The sequence below is a fragment of the Acartia tonsa genome, chromosome 3 (assembly GCF_053477335.1).
Source record: "Acartia tonsa isolate MP-2025a chromosome 3, ASM5347733v1, whole genome shotgun sequence".
Classification (NCBI taxonomy): domain Eukaryota; kingdom Metazoa; phylum Arthropoda; class Copepoda; order Calanoida; family Acartiidae; genus Acartia; species Acartia tonsa.
This window is the reverse complement of record NC_137262.1, coordinates 12169172-12186816: the sequence shown is the minus strand read 5'-3', so window position 1 is coordinate 12186816 and position 17645 is coordinate 12169172. Positions and strand designations below refer to the sequence as shown.

The window sequence follows — 17645 nt, the reverse complement described above, 5'->3', positions numbered from 1 at the left end:
AAGGAGGATTAAGCCGAAGCTTGTCAGAGCCTATCTATATGCCTGTAAATGGACTATTGGACTGTTCTGGAACAGACAGCGAACCTGATACAGGTATTATTATATCATTTAATTGATTTTAAATATTATGTTCGAAAAAGCGTAAAAAACATTTCACGGGGTAATCTTTTCTGGGTTTTTTTACAAGGACCGGTTTAATGGTACTAAATATTGTAGGTCAGAGAAAAGTCCGCTTCAGTCGTGTGGCAGAGGTTCGTGAAATGTCTGCACGCGAGGCATTGCACGCCAATCTGGCGCGTTTGTCATATGCAGCATCCTTACGCGCAGCACACGCACTCAGACGCGCGGCCAACAGGCTTGGTGTCATGGAAACCGCACAATTGGCATTGACCTTCAATTTTATTTGGTTTATTGGCAACTACAGTTACCAGGTATTACATTTGTTGAAAGAGTTTAAATAGTAAAAAATAAGAAAAGTTAACTGGTCCTGTGAAGGAAACGAAGTTGCGGGTTTCTTTATATTTTCACAGTAGCGTTTCTCCTATTTTTGGCCCCTGCGGGGCAATCACTTAACCTAACTTGACCTAACCTAAAATAACCTTTCAAAAGCTACTGTGAAAATACGACGAAACCTCACATGACCCAAATTGTCTCCTTAGCAGAGCAGCAACAAGCTTACATTATTTTCAGACAAATTAACAGTAGGAGATATAAAAAATATATTTTGACATGACAAAATTGTATTCTGAAAGTAAATTGTTGAGTAAACTGCAGCAGTTATGTTTTTGTGTGTTCCGGGCGTTCTATATTATTCACTTCCTAGATACGATCCGGATTTTAAAAGAGATTATAACGATGATAATTTTTAACTACGTTTATTTGGACACAATTATTAAGCAAAGTTTATAAATTAAAATAAATCCAAAGAACTATCCTGTGAGATATCACTTATAACATTTGCCTTTGTTTCACAAAAGATTGTGATAAAAATTAATTATTTAATCTGAAATTAAAAAATACAGTTTGACCCTCGAAAAAGTATTTTTAAGCATCTGCAGCCCTTATTTCTCAATGAATTATTTAAAAATGCATATGTCCTTGGTCTCCATAGTATTCCACGTAAGTAGATATAAAAATAATTTTTTTACCTCCATTAACACCGGAGATTTTTAGTGCTAAAGTTTTGAAAAAGTGACTGAGGAAAAAGTAACTTTTAACATGAAACGACTTTTTTAGCAAAATTAAGCTAGAAATCCTTTTATTTTTGTTACTAGCAGAAACTTTATACAAAAAAGAAATAAAAAATTTAGTTTTTGAGAAAAAAGCATTTTTTTACACATATTTTTTGAGTCTTTTTAGTTTAATGATATTTTGGAAAACTTACTTATTAGGCAAAATTGTTTAAGATTAAAAAACCAAATAAATCTCTATGAATATAGCAGGAAAATTGTTTTTGTTTCACAATCCTAAATTTAATAACAAAAAAGTTATAAAGAAAACAAAAAAAAACATAATGATTTTTTAGTCTAAAAAGCTTAATTTACCCCCTATTAAATAATTGAGATGTCAGAAAAGTAGGCGGAGCAACTGTCATAATTAATCCTTTTCTATAAATAAGGGTTAATAAATAACCTAAAATTTGCAAATACTCAATTCATTCAGTAGTATTTTTTGCCATTAAAAATTTATATTTTTCGTGGAATAAAAAAGAAATATTTAGTTAACTTGTTTTTCTTTGTGTCTCATTATTCAGTTGCCAGAAAAACATAATACAACCATCCAAAAAATAAGAGAAACAAAAAAAAATCTTTTTCTCAGTCACTTTTTCAAAACTTTAGCTCTAAAAATCTCCAGTGTTAATGGAGGTAAAAAAATTATTTTTATATCTACTTACGTGGAATACTATGGAGAACAAGGACATATGCATTTTTTAATAATTCATTGAGAAATAAGGGCTGCAGATGCTTAAAAATACTTTTTCGAGGGTCATACTGTATAAGTTTGCATTTGAAAGTAAAAAAGAATTTTAACAAGTTAAGTTTAATATAACAAGATCACAAATAATTTATAATGTGTACGCCTTGAAGATATTGATACAAATGCCGGTAAATTTTGAAATCAGCTGATCGCGCACTAGTTCAAACAGGATCCCAACTTGTTTTGAACAGGGTTGCCAAATTCTTAAACAAAATGGTTCTGTTAAAATGTATTTGGACCAAAAATTTCAAGACGCTAATTTTAGCGTAACATTCCCCCAAACAGAAGAAATCAAATAGATATTTTTAACAGAAACAGTATTAAATAAGCTAGAACAGATAACATTCTTAAGCTTACATAAATCTTGAACAAAAGAATACCTTCTTAGTAATATTGACCAGGATAATTTCTTCTAGCTTCAGCATAATCTTTCAAAGTATCAACAGACTCTCTTAAATCCCTTTGCCTTTCAATAGTATCTCTCAAATCTTCATTTCTGACGAGTTTATTTCTCAAATCTCTTTGGCCATTGATGGAATAGCGTAAATCATCAGTTGAAAGAGCACTGTCAGGTCTAAAGTCATGGGAAGAAGAACTTCCAGTAGAATATCCAGAGGAATGTCTATCTCTAAATGATGATACAATTCCAGAAGATGTTGAAGGTCCAGGAAATGAAGCATCAATTCCTCTAACTTCTTGATCAACAAACCTTGAGAAATCTGGCTGATAGTCAGGTGGTAATTCAACATCAAGACCTTGTTGATATAAAGTCCTCAAACGTTTTTGATCTTTAAACTCCTGCTGAGGTAGAACATGTTCATAAGAGGCAAGTTTTCGTTGCTGTCTACGAAGCCGCTTAGCCTTTATCTTCCTGTTTCTTTCAGTATTGTTCCCTGGAATCAATTCAAGAATATTATTTTGTATTCCAACTCTCTCAGCAGATCCAGAATAATTTACAGCATTACTAAGCATATCTACTTGATATTTGGAATCATTTAACTCTTTAGCAGCATGATAGGATGGATGAACCTGATTCTGGTAAACAGATACTCTCTTTTTTTCTATACTATGGTGATGCTTAACTACTGAATTCCGTCTCATGGTAATAACACTATCCAAAGATTCCACAGTCTCTCTACTATCTGCAACTCTTAATAGAATAAGTCTGAGTTTATCATATAGCCTCACTCTTGGGATCCAAAATGTAGTCAAATCATTGGTGCTATAGTGTCTCAGTCTATTGAATAGGTCAGGAATGCTGTCAGGATTAATACGAGCCCATTCTTCCAATGCAGGTACAAGATTTCTGTCTCCTTGTTTAAAAAACTGCAATATCTCATCTGTTTGAACATTCAGAGCAAAAATAGAATTCTGAAATTGAGGACTTGGCTGTAATCCAGGTTTAACAACAGGATCTCCATGTTTGTCATCAATAAAATCCAGATGTCTGTCATACAATAGGGAGTATCTGTTGGAAAGGAGATCCTTTGACTGATTTGGCTTTTCTTCCTTGGAGAAAGGAAGTCTGATTTTCTTTAATACCTCATATTGTTGAATGAAACAATTTCTGACATGATGTATATATCTAGCACCTCCAGCTTGACACACAGGAACATTTATGATGAGTTGAGCAAAATACTGAGTAAGAATGGAATCAGGATTCAATCTAAAAATCATCTCACTTCTAGTTTCTGTAGCAAAAGCAGTTTCAGAGAGATCTGCTCCAACTAGTGATTCACCAACAAAATCACAGAACCAGGAGGTAAATGTACCTTGGGTCATCTCAGTGGCATTCAGTACTATGTCAGGATCTGGAAACATATTCCTTATCAATAGTCCCATCAAAACTTTGTAAATACATCCAAGAAATAAAAATTTCTTCTTGATATACAGTTTCATAACTGAAGGTCTTGACCTGTATCCCAAAGCCCATCTTGAATCAAACTTACCAACGTCTGCTGGAAAGGCTTTCCCAAGTACTATTATACTCAGAGTAGTTATATCCATCTGATCCATTCTGCAACCAGCACTTACAGCTAAAGCTTTCAGATCTATTACATTCAGATTTAAATCAATTCCAAATAAGTCTCTCAGCACAGCAGAAAAACTATTAGCCTGACTCTGAGCATCAACTGCATAAAGAATAGGTAGAGATTTCCAGAAATTAACAATCTCATCAGGGATTTCACATTTTGTGAAAGATATCTCCTTGGGGGACTCATGGAATGGCTTATCCTCAGACAACTTTCTAATGCTCCATGGGAGATTGAACTCAATAATAGTGTTTGATCCATTACTAATAACAAATGAGGCTGGGACAGTAACTATTTCATCATTTGGTTGGTGCTCAAACCAATACATCTCATTTAGCTTAGCTTCATGCGTGATATATCCATACATAGTGAGTGGAATATTGATGTATTCAATAGAAAATCCCAGTAATGGAGAATTTAAACTATTTGATTGAGCAGTGGATATGCTTTCCTTGAACTCTGTAATGTGTTGCTTAATCAAATACAGATCCGGATTAGCTACAGGTACATGTTTCAGAGTGAATACTCTTGAATCAGTTGATACAATGGGTTGCTTCCAAGATTTGGTGTTTAGCATGTCAATAGACAATGAGGTCTTGAGCGGTGTATTTCTTGGGCAAAACTGTAGAAGACATTCCTCTTCTCCAGCAAAATTCATATAAGTCTCATATTTCTCAAGATCACTTACAGGATCATCTACTGTATTGGATCCACTTCTTCTCCTATCCCTTCTAACAATATGGTCAATATTACCATTATACTCTTCAGACAATGTCTTGTAGTTATTGATTCTCCAGTGTTCTGTTTGAAAAAGGTCTTCTTCTCTAGGATTGTCAACATCTCTTGGAGTTGCTCTAGCTTTGAGATAAGAATCAAAAGCAGAATTACAATTCATTTTACAGGTACAATCTATAATAAATAGTTCTTTGGATTTCACATATGGTAGATTTAAGATATAGTAAATAATACAGTATAATTAAAACCATAAAGTATAAAATAATTTGGCATAAAATTATGTATTTTATTAAAACATTTTAAAATCTTAAAACTTGAGAATGAATTTTAAAGGGAGCTTTTGAGTGATAGTGTTTCTTGGAAGCCGCTTTGCACATAAATGATATGTTATATTTTCAATTAGATTTTTATTTAATTAGATATTTCTTTGAATAAAACAAATACAATTAATTATATTTACATGATACACAAACTTAATTTACAATCTTAAACTAAATTTCAGTTAATCTTCTTGATTCTGTTGAAGAATTCTGTAGAATTCAGATTCAAATCTGACACTGAAGAAATTACACAAACGTCTCTGGGGCATCGTACAATTGTATGCTTTGTGGCTTGCTGATCCTTTCCTTTAGAGTTCAAAACTACATAAGAAATACTGACTCTGCGCCCATTGTTGTGAATATCAATAATTCTTCCTAACCTCCATGATTCCAGCTTAGAATTAGGATTATCAAGAAATTTGAAAAGAACAATGTCATCAACATTGATTTCATCTGTACTGGTCCACTTAGAAGGTCTTGGGATAAGATGATGTAATCTATCAAGAAGTAATTGATACCAATACTTTTGAATGTCTTCAGCTTTCTTGAGTATGTCAACAGGAGAAGATTTTTCACTTAGATATATAGGCCCTTGAAGTGATCTCTGATTGGACCTTCCAAGCTTAAATCGATTAGGGGTTAGAAGATCCCAAGCTGTATCAGTACTTGAAGATTTGTCTGCTCTAGCCATAGGTATTTCATCTATTTCATTAGCCATTTTAGCAAATATACTTTCCCACTGAATGGCAGTCATACCAACATTGACATTCACAGCTGTTTTCTTGAGCATGTCCCTTAAAGTTAAAATTTTTCTTTCAACTCGGCCTCTAGATTCATGATTCTTTGGTGCAGATGGAATAACATCTATACCAATAGATTCTCTTAGTTGAGCATGAACATCTCGCAACTTAACTTTGACTCCTTCCAAACAAGCCAATTGTGTTCCTTGATCAACAAATAATGCTGCTGGAACACCATATCTAGCAGAATGCCGTTCAATTGCTTGAATAATATCTTGGGATTCAATACCTTCAAGAGCTAAAATATTTGTTGCTGAAGACATGAGGCAAACTATCACGAGACCATAAATCTTGATTTCTGTTCTAGATCTTTTAAAGACCTTGCCCTTGAATCCATAGACAATGTCAACCATGCAATGGTAGAAAGGGGGAGCAATTTGCAGTCTAGATTGTGGATGATATGCCATTTCTAACTCATAAGTTTTCTTAATGAGAATTCTGCATCTAGGGCAGTTTTTACGTACTGCTTGAATAATTCTTCTTGGGTTATTAATAACAAAGAATTTCTTCATTATCTCTCGGAGTGTAATTTCCATACCAGAATGCTTTCTAATCTTATGATGAACATGAATGAGATAAGAAAAGAATAATGGTGAATCAGCTGACAAAACAGGTAGCACTCCAGTTATCTCAGTATTATCAAAAAATACAGTAGGATCTAAATCCTCAGTGGTTACTTTTGCATCCTCAGGTAGCCTACCCATAGCATAGTATACACCATCTTTCAATGTAAACTTATTTAATTTGTCCTTGGTTACCATTTTTTCAAGACTCTTGGATTCCTCTTTCAGGTAGTAGTTTAATGCTTCTCTTCTCAAGATTTTGTTGTATTCAAATGCAATTCCTCCTGTTTCAGATATTGCACAACACTTCTTACATGATTGTAAATTAGAATCTCCATAACTAATATGCTTCTTGTGCTGTACACTCCAAATGAAGTCTAATACATGAGACATTATTTCAATGGACTTTTGATAACCATGCTTCACAACGTCAACAAGCGTAAGCAACCCATTGCCAGGCTTACAAGCAAAAGAAAAGAAATTAACCTTACAATCACATTCAACACAATGAGGATTTTCTTCAGTAACTCCATAGCAAATCATAATTGATGTTCCCTTAACTTTATTGCATCCAGAACAATGTTGTACACTGCAGTTATCAGAACTATTGGTGTGATTAACATTATTGCCTGGGAGATAGATTTCTGGGAAACATTCTTGATCAAGGACTTGTCTTTGGGAGGCTGAAAGTTGCAATTGTGGGAACGAAGTTACAGGCATAGAATTAACATCCAATTTCATCCAGTCATAGCCTTGAATCCATGCAGAATCTTCTCCAATGTCATCTGGCTTGAGATTGTTAACTTTTGTTAGCAAATCAGCTAAATTAGACTTTCCCTCCACATGATAGAGTGGGATATCATCAGAAGATTCAATTACAGATTGAATTAAATTTCTTATTTCAGTAACTCTGTTTAAGCAGTATAGACGAAGCTTTTTCTTAGTGTTATGCACCCAAGACATAGCTATACATGAATCAGTGAAGAAGTATACATCACCAACTTGATCTCCAAGAGCATTTTTGATATCAAAAACAAGATTAGCACCAATTCTGATAGCATTCAATTCATTGCGAGGCACACTCTCTTGCATCAGTTTACTTTTGGACTGAAGCAACTGGCAGCTATATGTTCCGTCTGGAAGCTTAATCCCTGCATAGACAACAGCTCCTCCAGCAGCAGCTGCTGCATCACTGAAACACAACAATCTAATTTTTCCACTAACATCTACATTGGTAGGGAAAATATACCTTTTTACTTTGAGGTATGGTATTGTCAAGAATTCTTGAAAACGAACAGTCCAATGCTCTTGCAAATCCAGTGCCAAAGGTGAATCCCAGTCAAGCTTATTCAAATTATGTGCAGCTAATTTCAACTGTAATTTGTAAGGCTCAATTTGTCCTGATGGCTCCCAAAGTTCTGCTATTCTGCTGATAACAATCCTCCGTGTCAAATCTACTGTTGATAACAACTTAGTAACATCATCAGGACTGCAAACAGGAAAGGGGTTGGGGCTTTTCATTCCCCGCTTTTTGGCATTGAAGTTCAGTTCACTAAATCCTGGGCTCAATTTATCTTCAAGAACATACCATTTATAACCTAAGACTTTCAAAACCTCTTCATCACCAGGTTCTCCAGACAAGATAGCAAATTTGACAGAAAATCCACCACTGTCAAGCACAAATTTGACTTCATCTATTTGCTTGAGAACTTCATTCTTTGAATTATCACCAGAAAAAATATCATCCACATATCGATCATCTGTAATAATAATATATGCTCTGGGACACTTGTCCTTGAATAATCTGGCAAGTTCTTCAAGGGCATAACCACTTTGATTGGAAGATGGAGTTACTCCATACCATGCAACAACCATTACAAATGTTTGTGGTGGTGTATCAGGGTTCAATTCATCATGATATAAAAATAGCTGGTAAGCATAAGAGGTAGGTTTTAAGTGAAGCCTATTATACAATTTACTGATATCACTTGACCATATGTACCTTTTAGTCCTGGCTCTTGTTAAGATATCATTGATTTTAGACAACCTGTTTTCTCCCTTAGCCAAGATCAAATTCAACCCACTTTGAGATGGGTCAACAACAAGCCTGAGGGGTGTTGAGGATGAATCCTTCAACACACAACGCCATGGCATATAATGTTTAAACTCACTATTTACAATTAGAGTTTTGTGTTCCTCTGGGAGATCCTCATAATTCTTAAGAAATCCTTTGCTAACAAGATCTGCATGTACAACTCTAATATGTTCTTTCCTGGATTCGGCAAGTCTACATTGGCTTTTGTATACTCTCAGAGCTTGATTGTAGTTGTTGTCTCCTCCATGTCGGGCAGTTAAGAATTCTCCAGGGGGCTTAGTGAAAGGAAGGTCCACATACACTTTCTTCTCATCTAGACTAATAGTAACAGATTTCTGAATTGCTTCTTGTTCAACTCGTTCTAACAAACTCATCATTTTAATTCTGTTATTAGTACTGCATCTACATCTGGCACATGTTTGACATCTATAACCTTCACTGCTATCAATATCATTTTCATCAATATATTCCCTCTTCTTCCTCAATGGTACCTTAGCCTTCAATGCATAGCTCAGACTTGTACACTCACAATGAGGTTCAGGGCATATTTTACTATCAGCTTCCATTTCATCCACAACATTCTTGCCAAGTCCAATAAAATCCTGGCTTGTGAGAGGAGTAGGATAAATATCATGACCTGATGCTGATTGATAACTATAAGGTAAAACAGGTTCTTTGTAGTGCATTAAATATCCATCATCTTCAATAGGCTCAGGAGAAAGAGTCCGTATTAGGGATGGGTAGAAAGAATTGCTGTACTGATAATGTGTTTGCAAAAGAAAAGCATTAAAATGATTGATATTACTACTAAATGTCTTATTGACAGAGGAGAAGGATCTATGAGGTCCTCCAAAGCAGATGTTGCTACCAAACATATCAGTGAATGGTGATCTGTAAACACCAAGTCCACATTCCAAAGAAAACAAGAAGGTGGGTTCTATCTGAGCATTCTTTAATCCAATAAGAATCTTGATCTTATCACCACCTATGTATGAAGGAAGAATTTGGTCCTTGTCAAAGTCAGCAGATTCTCTAACATCTTTATTAACTTCAGACAGATTGTACTTCGGAAAAATTCCTGTTACAGCAGATATACCTTGTGCTTTAATTTCAAAGAATTTTCCAGCAGATGTAGGTCCAATAGCAAGTTGATATTGTCCATATTCGGTCCAGATTTGGCCACCAGAAACAACTCCTATGGCAGAGGGTTCTTCAGAGATAACTTTGATTTTCAACTCTTCAGCAAGAGGTCCATCAATTAAATTCTGATTTGCACCAGAATCAAATAACACAAGAACAGATTTCCCTTGTATATTCAGCAATTGCATAATACTAATAGAATCCTCATCAACCTCCTTGATAACATCTGACTTTTTTGGATTCTCTAGAATACCACTTCTTGTATTAAAAGAAGGAACAGATTCTTCAGAATCAACAGGTCTAGATTTAGTAACAGGCTTAGGTTTGTTGTTGGATTTAGATGTCTGCAATACCTGGAAATGACAGGCTATGTTCACTGGTACTTTAACTTGAATTGATTTGAATTTAGGAACATACTCTTCAAGAGCCTTAATTATATCATCATTAGAAGGTTTGGTGTGCTTCTCTGAAAAGCAGAACAAGACGGAGTACCAACTGCGTTTCTTCAATTTAGCATTGTCCTTACACTCAATGCATTTCAAATCTCTAGGGACATTCTTCACATTAGCACATTTCTTTTACTGACAATCATTGGAAGATTGCAGACATAAAGTGCAATATTTGTATTTGAACCTTTTCTTATGTTCTACACGTTCTTTAGGACTTATTAAAAAGAATTCCTCACATTCTCCTAAAGAATGATTATGGCCCTCTACAATGCATGGGAAGTTCAACTTACACACAGGTTTTTGAGGTTTATCACCCTTTTGTTGATTTTGCTGGAGATGGATAGTATTGGGATTAACTTCGTTATCATCATCTTGGTCAGACTCTTCATCACTTGATTGTGCTGCTTCCAAATGATTAACATGTTTAGTCACCTTACTTTTCTCTTTCCTGACAACTCTTGTTGGGGATGCTACCATATCAACCATGTTTCTAGCTGAAGTATCATACAATTCATATAACTGATTGACAGAGGAAACTAAAACTTTAAATGCTATTTTACCTCTGATACGATTTGTATCTTTATCCAAACGCTGCAGTTGTTTAATATAATCAATTCGAATCTCTTGTGGAAGATAGGACATCAATTTAGTGATGAATTCATTGGAGAACAAATAATCTTCGACTTCATTGGCTGGAACATCAGGGGAAGTAAGAAGTTTATTCACCTTCTGGAACACAAATTGAAGTTTTCTATAATACTCCACATGACTTGATACATCTTGTCCTTGGCTTGGGATACATTCCTTTGAAATTGTATGTAAGATACCCATTGTAATAGTTCTGAGGTTGCCATATCGTTGCAGCAATACAGATCTCATTGTGGCATAGTCACCCTTGTAGCGAACAACTTCTTCTTGAATTGCAGAACTCAAAAATTTGGAGTATAGAAGTTCAGCTTTTTCAGAAGGAATATCAAAATCCTTGGCTATGGCATCATAGCGTTTAAGGAATTCAAATATATCAATATCAGAGTTGCAAGAAAATTGAGGGAGAGCTTCATAAAGTTTTGCACTTTGAGATTTCATATGATGTCCTTCTTTGAGATATAGAGATCTTACAGATGCTACATACCTGCTTGAATCATCAATGATATCAGCTACTTTCTCAGAGAGAGCTACATTAAAGTTTGGAGATCGAAGATAATACTGCAGAGATCTGGATAATTCCTTTTCCTTTGATTCAATGGCAATTAATCTGTTGCGATACAAATCTTCCAATTCAGCCTTTGGGATTGGTTTGTCTACATTAGGGCTTAATAGTGCTTTTAAACTACTCATTTGGGTTTTCAGCAATCTACCTTGTATATCCAGTGCACTAGATGCTATACTTTCAACACTACTTGATTCGCTCCTTAATCTGGTGATGCCATTCGAGACACGAGCACAATTTGTACCAGACATTGCTGGGGCTGTAGCGGTTGTTGTAGGAAGTGCTGGTGGGATAAAACCAGGGGGAGGTGCATACTCTTGGTGAGTAGAGGCCTGCTGAGATTTTAACCAATCATTTACAACTCCAGAACCAGTTTGTAAGGAAGCAGTAGCATTAGCCATTCCATTGATTACTCTTGATTGTTCTGTAGTAGCTGTAATAGCAGAAGGTTTGGACACATGTACATTATTGTCTTGCAAACATTGAGTGTTAGAATTGGATATAAGCTGATCCACAGTGTGTTGAAGATTTTCAATTGAGTTATTGGTTGCATCCTTAAATAAAATCAGTTCTTTAACAAGAGAACGTTGGGCAGTAGAAGCTTGATCACAAACTAATTTCTGAGAATCATTAGCAGTATTCATTTCATTAAGCCTTGCTTCCAGAGTGTTGAATTGATTTTGAAGATCAAATAATAAACTCATCTCATTATACTGGGTTTCTAGTTTAGATATTCTAGGTAGCATAGCAGATATTGTAGTAGCATTGTCATTGGTTGACAGCTTTTTTAGATTTGATCTAATTACACTTAGATCCTTCATATCATTCTCTAATCTACCTAACCTTGTGACTAAATCCCCAAGTCTAGTAGCTGTGCTGCCTAATGGCTTGACAGAGCAACTGGTAGGATTGCTAGGTTCTGTACCATCCATATTAAATCCATGGAATGATTGTAGTGAACTTTCACTATGTACTTGAGAGTTCCATTTCAATTTTGCTTCATCAAGTTTGCACATAAGCTCGCTGCATCTGGCCAAAAGAGCATCATTGCTTTTGTCAGCAGCAATAGTTCTTACCTTATTAATCTTGGCAGAAATATCCTTATAGACTGGTAGTATTTCACTTTTCCAGTTAGGATTATTTTCAGGGAGCTTAATGGCATAAGCATTTAGACGTTCATTAATAACATCAATGTAATCATTAAGTTCCATGATTGTGCTAAAGTCAGTCAAAGTTGGCAGATTTGGAGGAAGTAATCTAGCCCCAATACTTTGAGTTATAGGAGTTGAGTAGTAATCTGCCATATTATCGTCAACTGTTGTAGCATTATACGCATTAGGGAGTGGGGAAATATCATTCATGAGGGTGTTGCTGGTTGGTGAGGTGGCAGGAGTACTTGAAAATTCAGCTCTTCTTGTCAGAGTTGGATAAGTTCCACTGGAAAACACATCATCATAGTGATTATTACTTAACAATCTGGCATCTGTTTGAGATCGTAGTCCAATTCTCTGAGCACTGGTTGTTCTTTTTCTAACAGTTGGTGGTACCAGATATGAAGGATTATCCTGTTTGGAATCTACTTTGTTTCTTGTTCCAGTTGACATAATGATTACATGAATAGGTTGTAGATACAAATTTAATTGGTTATGAAGTCAGATTACTTAACTTAGAAACACTTTCTTAATCCATTAAAGTATGTGTAATGATAAGACTGTTGTTAACAATTTGTTAAGATAATCGGCCCAAAGTAAGCCCAGATTAACGTTAATCTAACAACGATATATTTATAATCAATGTTTAGAACAGAATAAATAGCTACCTAAGATTTAAACAGTTAGCTCAAAAAAAAAACTCAAACTATTAAATCTATAATAGGGATTAATCAACTATATATTTATAATCAATGTTTAGAACAGAATAAATAGCTACCTAAGATTTAAACAGTTAGCTCAAAAAAAAGCTCAAACTATTAAATCTTTAATAGGGATTAATCAATCCTTTGACCACAAATAAGTTTGTAATAAACCAGTACAATTAAATATAATATAATGATTAGCCCTACTAAGAGGCTTTAATCATATATACCATATGGACAATTTATGAAATCAATCTTAAATATAAGCCAGAATTTCAGATGTGTATATAAGGAGCAATGTATAAATTTTTACTTCTATCCAGAGAAATAATTAGCCCTTAACAGGCTTTAATTATTTAAAATCTTGAAAGAAAAACTATAAATAAGATCAATAAGTAATTAGCCTTTAGCAGGCTTGAATTATATATAAGATCTTATTTTACTGACCTTCTATCAATCCAGCAGATTTAATCACAATTAACAAGCGATCATACTTTCAGAATCATAAAACCAAAGATCTCGTAATATGCCGCGCTGTGTGGAATATTAGTCTCAAAAATATGCACGTACCACGAAGCATACGCGGATCGCGGACAATTAATATCCGCGTAATATAATCCACTTAGAGCTTCAAGTAGAAATCCTCCAATATTTAATAATATGATTAATATTATTTAGAATATGCAATGTTTGTACAGTTTAATATGACATAATAAACACTCTCTTTAACTCACAATAAATCCTCAACGGGGAGGAGTAGTAATGGTAAAAGGGTGAAATGGGTTACTAAGTGTCTCTGCTCATTAAAATACTTCACATACACATTCGGCGGCAGTAAAAAGGGGAGGGGCCGCGGGAATGGTTGGTAACAAATGAAGTTTAATGGGGAGTGATGTACTATTTGATTCACACTTTAAATGTTTCTAAATACACGTAATTTTGATAAAATGCGCGATCCGAAATAAAGTGGCTTCTTGAAACACAATCACTCAAAAGTTCAAAACAATAAAAATTATCAATTAATTTGTGTTTTAGAAAAGAATTATTCACTCAAATAATAAGCACAAAAAAAAATCTGCGTTAAAGTTTTTATTAAAGTAGCAGACGGCTTTAATTATTAAGTCTAATTAACTCAATTTCATACACTTAGTTTAAAAGTAATTTTTATCACTGTTCCGGGCGTTCTATATTATTCACTTCCTAGATACGATCCGGATTTTAAAAGAGATTATAACGATGATAATTTTTAACTACGTTTATTTGGACACAATTATTAAGCAAAGTTTATAAATTAAAATAAATCCAAAGAACTATCCTGTGAGATATCACTTATAACATTTGCCTTTGTTTCACAAAAGATTGTGATAAAAATTAATTATTTAATCTGAAATTAAAAAATATAAGTTTGCATTTGAAAGTAAAAAAGAATTTTAACAAGTTAAGTTTAATATAACAAGATCACAAATAATTTATAATGTGTACGCCTTGAAGATATTGATACAAATGCCGGTAAATTTTGAAATCAGCTGATCGCGCACTAGTTCAAACAGGATCCCAACTTGTTTTGAACAGGGTTGCCAAATTCTTAAACAAAATGGTTCTGTTAAAATGTATTTGGACCAAAAATTTCAAGACGCTAATTTTAGCGTAACATTGTGTTTTTTTTATGAATATTGTTATGTACTGATTTAACCTGTTAATATTGGTTCAAGGATGGCTGAAAATAATAATTTCTTTTTCAGGCTGCTTTGGCAAACACTGAAGCTGGCATAGTCAACGTTTTGTCTGCTAGTTCTTGCTTTTTTACTTTGATTCTTTCTGCTTTTTTTCCTTCTACACCTGCTGATAAACCTACTGTTACTAAGGTGATTTACATATTTTGCAGATTTTTAAAAATTCAAATAATTCATATCTGCTCATTTTGAGAAGAAACACAAAAACACAATTCAAACTTGATATTCTGTTTAGATTTTTGCTGTGATATTTTCTCTTATTGGAGTGGTGTTGGTATCCTACTCCGACCTCAAGATGGAGGAGGGGTTCCCCAAGGGAGCCCTCTGGGCACTTTGTGGATCTCTTTCTTATTCTAGTTACATTGTTTTCCTTAGAAGGTAAGATTATTGTAAAAGTTACAAGTATTTTGAATTTAATTTACTCTCTTTATTACAAAAATTTGAAATTTTATCATTTATTATTAAATATATATGTTACAGGAAAATTGACCACGAAGATAAATTAGACGTGCCAATGTTTTTTGGTTTTGTTGGGCTATTCTGCTTTGTCACCTTGTGGCCTTTGTTTTTGGTCCTTCATTTTACTGAGGTAAGGTTTGTTTTTCTTTAAGCACAGCTTCTTTATTAAAGGATTTTTCGTACATTTTTACCCTTCCTTTCATTTTCATTTTTAATAATGAAAATTTTTTCTATGTAGATTTGACAAACATCCAAAATACCATAACTACAATTCTAGAAATTTAGGTGCTTTATATTAGGATAAGTTTTTAATTGCAATTTGTTTAAACAAACTTATTTAGATCGAGCTTTTCCAGTGGCCTAATTCTAACCAATGGCTAGCCATGTTGGTCAACGGGATTGTTGGTACTGTTTTCTCAGAGCTTCTCTGGCTCTTTGGATGCTTTTACACTTCTAGGTAATTTAATTCAATCAGCTTTACATTTAGAAAAAACAAGGAAAATTAAAGGCAATGATGTCTTAAAGGAAAATTTGTAATATTTTAAATAAAAATATAAAATGAAAGTATTACTAAATAAATGACGCTAAAGATGGTGAGTCACGCTACTTTTATTGATTTTCTCAATAAAGGAGAAACTTAACATGGAATATTTCAATAAAAAAGAGAGAAAATAAAAGTGAAATATCTGAATGCAAAAAAAATAGAAATTCAAATCACAAAAAAAAGCATTTGAGATGTAAAAAAATGCCCTCTTTTTTGCTTAATATACTCAATTGTTTACTTTTTGTTTCAGCCTTGTAGCCACACTGGCCATCTCACTGACAATACCTCTCACTATGTTTGTTTCAGCCTTGTAGCCACACTGGCCATCTCACTGACAATACCTCTCACCATGTTTGCAGATGTTCTACTTAAGGCAGAGTTTATCATATTCATTTGTAGTATGTTGTTAGATTCTCTAATATTCCAAGATTTTCTTTGATTTTTATTTGTTTTCACACCAATCATCGGTTGAAAATACTGAAACAAGGGAGAAGGGATTTTTCTTATTCCCTACGGGCCTAATTCTGTTGTGCCCTAATCCTGGGGGGGCTACTCAGTAGCCAACAAACCAATCAAACCTGTCATAGAGTAATAAACATACTAACGGAAAACTATTCCTTTCCCTTACTTTCAGGGTTCTTATCGTCAAAGCACCGATTTTAACAAAATCATTTAATACAAAGCAAAATAATAAACTCTGTAATAACCCAGGATATTCAATATGACCTCCTATTTTATGTTGGTTCTGTTCCAATGTTTCTCAGTTTTTTCATAGTTGCAGGTAATTGTTTAAATCAAAAAGAAAGTTAAACAACACTTTTTAAAAAATCCAAATAATTTTATATCGCAATTACACGGAATTTCATAAATCTTTTAATTTACAGGTTTGACGCACATGAACAATTGGGATCCAATCCTCGATGCTTTTGTATATCTTGGCTGTTGGATTAAATCATTATGCAGGTTTGTTCCAATTTTTATTGAATTTATATAAAAACATTATTTTACTTGAATAATAATACTTAGTTATAAGTTACTCGCCGCTGTGCCCCTTTGCATTTAGGTCCTCTGCATTTAAAAGGTTTTCAGAGAAAATAGTCTAAAAGTATGCCATTACCTGTAGAGTGTACACCTTCCATTAATAATAGCAACTTAATCAGTTCAGTACTTATACAACTAAACGGCCATATATTTGAAAAAATTTAAATTTTCTACCATTTAGTTTTTAAAATATCAATGCTTGAAAAATTATATTTTTTGGATACATGCAATATGTTCATGAATGGCCGGCCTGTTTTTACAAAAACATCCAGATGACTATTTTTTCGGTGCATAATTGATTGTTATTTATTGTAAAACAAATTATATTGTAAGATGATATTCTTGTAACTTTTTGAATGCACTTCATGCAACTATTATTTGGTGGCTTCAAAAGAAGTGTAAATAATTGGAAAGCGATTACTGAATCTTTTTGTGGTATGAAAAAAAAAATCATGCAATTATTATATAGATTCAAACGAGATTCAGCGGTAGTTGTGAAGGAGCGCATGGAGCGAGAGTTCCTAATAAACCGAGAAGCCCAGGATCAGGATGGAGAGGAGGTTGAAGAACAGGACGAGAACTCCAGTCATATACAAGTTACCTAAGCTAAGCACCATCAGTAACATTTATCCTTGATTATTATAACCACTATATGTTAGAGGTTTGTTGAGTAAAACCAAAGTGCTAAATG

The 17645-nt window shown here is 33.9% G+C and overlaps 2 protein-coding genes across 3 annotated transcripts in view; both read left to right on the top strand.

The window, feature by feature from the left end:
• The window catches only part of LOC145313959 (RNA-binding protein 25), a 307513-nt gene that overhangs the window by 271267 nt on the left and 18601 nt on the right, over nt 1-17645 (top strand). The gene's annotated exons all lie outside the window — the stretch shown is intronic.
• The window catches only part of LOC145313336 (solute carrier family 35 member F5), a 19498-nt gene extending 1853 nt beyond the window's left edge, over nt 1-17645 (top strand). The window contains exons 5-14 of one of the 2 annotated variants that reach the window (XM_080152696.1): nt 4-93; nt 217-431; nt 14920-15042; nt 15146-15288; nt 15391-15499; nt 15711-15826; nt 16220-16286; nt 16625-16694; nt 16798-16876; nt 17424-17645. In XM_080152696.1, coding sequence (XP_080008822.1) covers nt 4-93; nt 217-431; nt 14920-15042; nt 15146-15288; nt 15391-15499; nt 15711-15826; nt 16220-16286; nt 16625-16694; nt 16798-16876; nt 17424-17559 — 1148 coding nt within the window. In that variant the 3' untranslated portion in view covers nt 17560-17645. Of the gene's footprint in view, nt 1-3; nt 94-216; nt 432-14919; nt 15043-15145; nt 15289-15390; nt 15500-15710; nt 15827-16163; nt 16287-16624; nt 16697-16797; nt 16877-17423 lie in introns of those variants that run through there. The other variant, XR_013877305.1, reaches the window with a different exon arrangement.